A 9,220-nucleotide genomic window follows, 5' to 3' on the forward strand; every position below is an offset into this window, starting at 1 on the left:
CGTGCACGAGCAAAAGCACGCTTATGCATAAACTCAAAGAGAGCAAAGAGATAAAAATGCAAAAAACTTTTTTATAGATACTTAAAGCAAAATACATCAAGAGAAGAAGAGAGAGATCGAATACACGAGTGCTAAAAAAAATATATACATCAAAGAAAAAGATAAAAAGCACGGCGGTCCAAAACAGCAGCAATACTACTCATAAATGAAATTTTTTAGTGATAGATAACATTAATATCCCCCCACCCCCCACCCCCCACCCCCACTAACCACAAAATTCTCAGCCTTTCACTTGTTTACCCCAAGACCCCAACTCAGCATAAAAATGACTTTTTCTTTTTCCTCCCGATACTTTCATTCTTCGTCAATATAGAGAGAGAGAGACTTGAAATTGAAGGTACCACCAGTGTCCTGGACGACGAATGAATGGGACGTCTGCCGTCTTTTTCTTGGGAACCTCTGATTCTCAGAAGCTTCAAATCCTCCCACATCCCACCTCCCACGTCACCACCGTCATCGCCGCTACCCATGCTACTCGTACTGCCTGTCGCGAAGCGAAAGGGAAACGCCAGTCCTTTGTTTGTTTACGTGTTCTGCTTTTGGAGTCCCCTTGGCAATGGAGTAAGAAGCACGGGCAACACTTGCATGGTGTGCAACAGACCTTCAGCGTTCTAATTCCTAAACCTCCTGAAGAGAAAAAAAAAAAAAAAACAGAAAACAAACGCAGACCTTTCGAAAAGTGGAGCGAGACGAGGGGAGGCTAGACCGATCGCTTTCCGGACCGGTTCGGTAGGACCCTGGGCTTGCGCAGAGGAAACCGTTTCCAGGGGTCCAAAACCGAGTCGCGATACCGGCTTGGCAACGTCTGGTGGCGGCCGCGTTTGGATCTCACCACGGGGGCCGAGTCCTCGAATCCGTCGTAGAACTCGAACATCCAACACCGCTTGCTGCTACCGCTCCGCCTCGACCGGCAGCTTCCGGTTGCGTCTTTCTCGCAGTCTGACGCCTTTCGCTCGCCCGCTGGATCGGCTGGATCATCGTCGCTCCCGGACGGGAAGAGGTTACCGGAAACCAGGCGGACGGCTTCGATGAGCAGGCCGAGGTAGCCCTCGCCGGAAGCTCCGACTTTTCCGGCGACGCTCTTTGGCAAGGGTTGGGACGGCTTCGCCTCGTACTCGCTGCATGAGGCCAGAGGAACCGAGTCGCACTCTGCGTCGCCGTCTTCTTCGCCGTCGCTGTTTCCCTTCTCTTCTGTTAGGTTGTTCGCAAACGTGACTCCGTCGGTCTGGCCACCGGATGAATGACGAGAACCGTCATCCGGCCGTCCGGATTCTGCGCGTCCGTCAATAAGGTCGGAAACATCCCCGATTTCGACGTTCGTCGAGTCCTCCCCGGAGTTCCCGACGCCTTTCGGATCGCATTCTCCCTCAGACTCGCTCCTCCGGCTCGCGAACCCGTTCCCCGACCCCACCGAGCCGGAGTCGTTCGCCCCACATCTCGCGGTACCTTCGACCCCGCTACACGCAGAATCCCCGTTGAGAGTTCTTTTCTCCAGTGGTTCCCCTGCTTCCGGCGGGGCTAGCCTGAGGCTGAGGTCGACATCAGAGGGACCTTTTCCGGATTCCGACGCCGGAGTTTTCTCCTCCGGCGTCTCCGACGGACTCGGCTCCACAAATTGCGTGCTCTCCGGCTCCCACGTCGCCTCTCGGACAGAATTCGATGATCGAGTCACGGGATGTTTCGGAACCTTCTTCGAATGATGTAGGATCGTCGCGATGATCCTTCTGAGACACATTTGGGATTTCGAACGTCCTCTGATGACGGAATCGGGGTCCCTACAGGGAGCCCTCAGAGGAGGAGGCGGGGAAGACAAAGAAGAGAACATAGCGGAAGCGGAGCTCACCTGGTTCGCGTGCTTCCCGCGGACGAATCCATCACGGCCGTAGGATCGGGGCAGGGTGTGGCTCAAGCGACGGCTGGAGATTCATCGGGCGCCATCGAAGATGGGCAGTGATTCCGCTCTCTTTTCTACCTCCATTATCGTCTTTTTGTTCCGAAAGAGAAGAGAAGAGAAGAACGGAAGGAAGAAGGGAAGAGATCGAAGGGGGCGGGGGCGAAGGGCAGAACCCGCAGAGGGGAGAGAGAAAAAAGGGGTCGGACAAAAAAAACTAAAGAAAAGAAAAACTACACGACTACATGAGACGCCGGATTCTTTGGCGTTTAATGCCTCCCCGTTTCCTTCTCTCCTAACGAGCTGACGTGTCCCATCCCGCCACGTCGTCCACGCAGATAATCGATGATTGGATGAAATTACCACGTGGCATGACAGGTCACCCCCCATCCGGTACGATCAGCGAGGAAGGCGATTCGGGTTTGCAATCTGCGTTAAAGAGGAACGATCGCACGAGGCCGTTGCTCTCTTATGTTTTGTGAGTCCGCTTATCCAGGCCGACTCGAACCATGGGCCCGACTTGGACAACACTTTGTACCTTAGTGGTAGACACTCAGAAGTGGTGCAAAGTCTGAGCCGTTGGATTTTGGAGATAGATGTCTCTCGATGTGCCGAATGAACCTAACTCAAGCTGCATCGACGTTCATGCTCCAGCCAAGTTTGTGAAAAGGTCTGCCTGTCAAGTTTGACCGGGCTCGCATGCATGAGTTCCAAAAACAGTCTTGACATTTGACCTTCCAAAACAACCAAGAGGGTCCACAATCCACGTCCCATGTTTCCCGTAGAAGGGATGAATCGAGACCGTTAGCTCCTTGAGATGGCAAACGATGCACATCATTCAATACGCACGGGTACGGTGCCCATAATAGTCACGGACCCAAGCTCGAACCGGTGCTCTCCCGTTCCGGGTAAAAAAAGCATGAGCCATGGGGGGCAGCACTGACCGTGGGACCCACGTACACCTCATTCTGGGAATTCCAAGCCACCATGGTTGCCCTTCGTCCGCTTGGCTCCCATGAAAACGGTTCGCTCTTTTCCTGGCATATCTGGCACCGTCCGTCGTGAGTAGGGGTGCCAACGGGTCGAGTTTACCCAGACCCGACCCAGACCAAACCCTATAGGGTTCCAGTATGGTGACAAATAAGAAGACCCGTTAACACCCGGGTTTGGATTCAAAGGTCCGATTAATACATGGGCTCCGGTATAGCTTTTAAAATTTTATACTACTCAGACCCAACCCGGAGTTCCGATTAAGAACCACAAATTTTCAATGTAAAAATGATAAAAAAAATATATTATTTTACCTGCTAATATAGTTTTTATCATGTTTGGCTATGATTTCTCTTAAAGTAGACTCGATTAAACCTGAGTTCAGACCCGATACCATACCCAAAAATCTAGTTCAAGTCTGATTTAACTTGAGTGGGAACCAAACTCGACCCGTTGACACCCCTATGGATTATGGTAGCAGTATTTGGGGCTCGGATAGAGCCTCACGAGAGACACTGGAATTAAAATGGTGCGTGGTTTAGGAATAGCGAGGTAAATGCAGGGTTGGAAGTGCAAATGGCGTGGGCTCATGAGCGTGTTTCCATACGATGCACGCACGTTGCAAAAAGTTCAAAGCGGCAATTATTTTGGCTGTGAGATTTATGGTGAGATGTCCATTTTCTTTTTCTTTTTTTATCATTTTCACTTTTCACCATCTTCTACGGAAAATCTGCAGAATTGGTTAAAAAAAATAAAGGGCGATAAGTCACAATATGTTAGAATTACCATGACCATTTATGTCTTCGACTTTTGATCTATTATAATTTCCCAATAAATTAACCAGGGTCACAAATATTGGCCTTGGCTATATCTTGACATCTATAGGTTTAGTTGGAAAAAATCTTGAAAAAGAACTTGACATCTATTTTAAAAAATATATATATATATATAACATAAAAATAAGTAAGAAATTAACATGTTTAGGTAAAAACAAATAAAAAAAAAAAAAAATAATAACATATTTAAGATATAAAAATAAGGTAAAAAAAAAGTAAAAGCAACTGTCTAAAATATTATCATGATACATATAAATGTCTAAAATTTTCAAAATATCACAATATTTTTGTCTTTAATGTTATGTTTATGAATTTATGATGATATTATAGAGATATTTTTAAAATATTACCTATGTCTAAGACTATAAAATTAACTAACTGAGGTTTACCAATTCTTCATCAATTAATCATGATTAGAAATTACCACGACTACGTGCTTTAACCAAAAAAATGCGAGATAAGCAACAAAATAGAAAATATTGCACTTTATGTGAGTATTCGGCAATAAGAAGTAAAATTGGCGGTCGAACCAAAAGCTAGGTGGCTTTTTGTAAATATCTGATCGATCAATAAGGCGTCCTTTTGTAATTTACTCTTGAAAAGAGACGGTACTATGCCACTTAAAAAAAAAGGGGTGTCGTGACTCGTGAGTAGGGTGGGCATGGCAGCCCAGTGGGCCAAGCCCACACGGCCCACCATGGGCTGGGTTTGGGTCAAGGTTTTAGGCCTTGACTCATTTGTTACCAGGCTGAAACTTGACCCATTATATGCATGGACCAGCCTTGGTTTGGCTCATGGGCTACTGGATAGACTCCGATGAGCCTAAGCTACCTGATTAATTTTTTAGTAATATGAAAAATAAAGAAATTAGCAAGCTGCATAAGTAATTTGGTAACTATTATCATTTACCTAATTAGTTACATTAATTTTATGAAAACTAGAAACATATAATTAGTTGGGTACATGGAAAGTTGTTAATTATTATTATTTACCTAATTAGTTGCAATAATTTTGTAAAAATTAAAAAGATAATTGGTTGGGTGGGTGCATGAGACTATTGGTTTATTTAAAAATTAGGGTTGCTGACATTTGAAAATAACCTATAAATGAGTTCGGGCTGAGCTGAACATTGGTCAATTGAGCCAATAAGTTGGGTCATGGGCTGCTCTTCAAAACCGAACCAATTAAGAACTGAGCCCATCTCCATGTCAGGTGGTGTAACTTTTATGAAATAGATTTTTAAAAGATATTTTTGATAAAAAAATATTTATGCAAGCTCGATACCAAATAATAAAAACCGGCTCACACTAGGATGAGATTCAGGTCGAACTCAAATAACAGAAGAAAACTTTTTATTTCACAGAAATTTACTCTTTATTGCCTTGAAAAATAAAAGAATTAATTAACTAAGAGTGTAGCCCTCGGTAGAGGGCTTAATCAAATAAGAATAATTAAGTATCCTTATTACAAACCCAAAATGGATAAATGAATAAATCCTAAGTTAAAAAGAAAAGAAAAGGGTTTTCAATGCTTGAGTTTCTAGTTCCTTTTGATGCCTCTGCTTTATTTGATATTATTTTGCTTATTGTTGAGGGTTCCCTGAGGGTCTCTTTAAAAGACTTGAAGGGCTTTCTAAAGGAACTTTTCATGACCTCAAAGAGCTTTTTGAGGATACTTTCGAAGGCTCACCACACGATCAACCATTTTTCTGCCAAACAAAATCACAAAATGAAAACAAAACACAGAAAAACTAAACAAAAATTTAACGCTAGTTCAAGCAAAAATCATGAAAACAAGAATCTAACTACTAATAACAAACTAATTACATGTAACAAACTACAGTACTAAATGACAAAATAGCAAAACTAACTAACTAACGATAAAAAAACTAATCAACTGCTAATCAATTATGAAACTAACAATCAAGTCAACTACTTAACACCAAGAATCAATATAACTAAATGAAAACAAACTAAATAAATCAATCAACTAATTAATTAAGAAATAATAAAGAAGATAACATGCAATGACTAACTAATCATAAGAAATTTAATTTACCAAACAAGAAACACTCTAGCTGACTAATGACTAATATAATTAAGTAACCACCTAATAAGAAACTAACTAAGCTACCGTAAAGATTGTAGAATTAACTTTAGTAAATCTGAAAATGATAAAAATACTAACATCTAACCTATGCTAGCTATTCTAATTAACTAATTAATAAACAAAACAAAGAATCAGTTGATTGGCTAACTTACCCGAATTACACACAAGATTGAAATTAAAGGCTGACGTAACTCAATAAATAAAAGCTAAACCTAACTACTAATGAAGGTTGGGAATAATAACGAACTGATTGGAGATATCTAACTAATTGATTATCAATGCTCATAAATGAATAAAATAAAATAAATAATTATCGACTATTATGTATTCAATAAAACTAAAACTATTATGGCTACTGATTAAAGATAAACAAACCACATGAATTAAACTATTACGAACTAACAAATTGAATAAACACAAACTGTAAGACACTATGATTATTTTATGAAGAACACAACTACTACTTTACTAAACACATAAAAAATGATAAAATCATAAATCGGCTAACATAATTAAATACAATCTAAATTTCAATTAAACTAATTTGTGTCTAATAAAAGTAACTAATTAATTCTCATAAAAACAATAGCTTACGTAAATTTAAAATTATGAATTAACTATATAAAAAAATAGTACTCGCTAACTCAGCACACAAATACAGAAAAATGGCTACAACAAACTATTTTATATTTTCAGATAATAAAACTAAAACTAATCTAATGTATATGCAATAAATATGCAACAATTGAATAGACTATATGCAATGATATGATGTATGCTATGCAGGAACAAAAACTACAAAACTACGGAGAGACGAGAGAGAAGAAACATACCTTCCAATTCATTTTTGATGGAGGGGTTGAGAAAAAGAAAATGATCTTACCTTTGAGCTGCACGTGCCTCTGTCGAGTGGGGGTAAGAAGAACTGGCACAAGAGAAAGGTTAGAAGTGAGACAAAAACAGAGGAAAAAGGAAGAGATTGAGGGAGAACCGATTGGGAACGAGAAGGAGAAAGAAGAGAAGAGGGAGAACATGCCTACGTTTTCTAAAAAAAAAAACACCTTCTATAGCTGGAAAAATAGAATTTATAATAAAAAATTAGGTCACATAATTTTTTAGAAGAGGTTCGATTAATTTTCAAAAATTTTAAAAGACCACCTCAAGAAAAACATGTTTTCAAAGAGAGGACACCGCTAAATCAAATGAAATACTAATTAAGCACTTCTGAACTAATTAGACTAATAATTAAAAAGTTCTAAACAAAACTAAACACTGAAAAATACAGGAAAGAACTTAAAATATATAATTTTTTTTATTTTCAATTTAAAGTAGTTTCTCAAAAACACTGATAAGAATGAGCTTTTAATACAATTTTTCACTAGATCATGTATAGAATAGTATGAATAAAATGCAGAAATTATGCATAATCAAAATTTCCCTTGCTTATCGTTTGCTAGTCCTCGAATAAACTGACCTTGAACAAAAAGAAAAAGATAAACTAAAGCAAAAACCTAACACACTTTTGTAGGAATCATGGTTGCATTTAGCATATGCAACAAGCCATTAAAACCCTAGGTTACCCCACTGGACGCGTAAGGTCTCGTGAGAGTTTATAATGATGTTACTCACAAATATCTCTGTCATGTATACATAAAGATTTCAACTTTACGAAGTATTATGCAATTAAAGAATTTGTTTTCACAAATATTTCATGTCATTATACTTTCAAAACATATGTAGAGTCTTTTACATGCCACCACAAAGTAAAACTTTTTTTTTTTTACTTTTCTAAATATCATAATCATTTATGCTTTCTTCTTAGAAAATCAAATATATACATGTCATTGTTTATTTCTCCTCACTTATATGTTTTCTGCACAGGTTTCTTAAAAATTATTCCTAAGCAGTGAACTTTATCTTTATGCACTTAATTTTTTTTCTCTTTTCTTTTCAAGACTTCAATTTTTTCATGCTTTTTCTTTCTTTTTGTTGAGCACTATATCAAATTTTCAGCTTTTTGTGACTCGTGTAACAAGTTTTGGGTCACTGACTCCCAGACCATACGACTTTAGGGCATCAGATACAAAGTATCCCTCAAACTTAATTGCTCGAGTCAATAGACCTTCAATTTTTATAGTTTTACGTATAGCTTACTTCTTGTCATGCGTAATGTCAATATCTATTTGGCTCTCTATGAAGTCCATTTAACGGGTTTTCAGGCTAATGGCTCCCAAACCAGATGGCTTTAGGGCACCAGGTATACACACCTCTCAAACTCTACTTGCTTGAACCAAATAGGCCACATATATCAACTTAGACAAAGAAGTAATTTCCTTCGTTATCCTTTTTGACATGGGAATCAAACACTTCAACTTGTGTCTGAGCCCAACTACTAGGGAATATGAAGACATTAAACAATTAAACGTATGCTCTTTTTCACTTTTTGAGCTCTTATTTTTAATGTTGCTCATTTACTTAGTTTTTCAAAAATAAACTGTGCATATTCATACTTGTGATTCAAAATAAACTCTAACATGTATCTATCGTCATTTCTTTGAAATTCAAATAAGCGACCACGATTTTCTAGATTAGTGCCAGAAAAAAAATTATGGCGCTTAAAAATTCTCTAAAACATTAGATTATGTAAAGCATTCATATAAGATCAAACTCATTCCTTAAAAACCAATTTTTTATGAGTTTTTATTCATGCAAATACATAGACAAAAAAAATATTTGGGTGTACGAACTACACCCTCCCCCATGCTTGAATGACATTGTCCTCAGTAACACTCTCTCATGCTTACATGAAACTATATGAATGCACACTATGAAATAAAAGACATGCAAGGGAAGGAATAGAAGTCACCTGATCCGTGCTAAGAATCTGTTCTGTCACCTATAACTCATAAATCATATAAAAAACAAAAATATATACATGACTATCATACATTATCATAAAATAAAAAGAAGCAAAAACTATTAGATTACTAAAATTACAACAACAATATGGGTTGTCTCACATAATGTGCTAAATTTTACGTCTTCAGCCAGACAGATCTCTTGTTACCCTTCATCGTCCATTAGATTAATAAACATGAAGTCATACTCAATCAGAATGTATAAGAAAAATGGTTTTATCTATAACCCTTCCCACAACATTTCCTCCAACTTTACCTCTCTGGACCTTGCAATGACTCTCTAGTATGCTAAGAACGAGCTTAGTCTCCACGTGAAGACTATTCTCACACGATGGTGAGCCATAAACCAAATTTTTATTCATGCAAGCATCGAACGGTGGATCAGATTGCTTCCATTTAACGTCCATCACATGGAA

At 38.8% G+C, this 9,220-nt stretch overlaps 1 protein-coding gene across 2 annotated transcripts; it reads right to left on the bottom strand.

The window, feature by feature from the left end:
• Nucleotides 1-287: 287 nt before the first annotated feature.
• Nucleotides 288-2,176, bottom strand: LOC149848486 (uncharacterized). Of its 2 annotated transcripts, none has more exons than XM_090011708.1 (2): nt 1,904-2,176; nt 288-1,835 (listed from the first exon to the last, which is right to left on the bottom strand). In XM_090011708.1, exons 1-2 carry the CDS (start codon nt 1,933-1,935, stop codon nt 761-763), a joined length of 1,107 nt encoding a protein of 368 aa, XP_089867834.1. In that variant the 5' UTR covers nt 1,936-2,176; the 3' UTR covers nt 288-760. The 2 variants fall into 2 exon arrangements, with proteins under 2 accessions (XP_089867834.1, XP_089867825.1); XM_090011699.1 differs by having other exon boundaries at nt 288-640; nt 730-2,175.
• Between the last annotated feature and the right edge of the window lie 7,044 nt (nt 2,177-9,220).

The sequence above is a fragment of the Nuphar pumila genome, chromosome 1, assembly GCF_984573655.1.
Source record: "Nuphar pumila chromosome 1, dmNupPumi1.hap1.1, whole genome shotgun sequence".
NCBI lineage: Eukaryota > Viridiplantae > Streptophyta > Magnoliopsida > Nymphaeales > Nymphaeaceae > Nuphar > Nuphar pumila.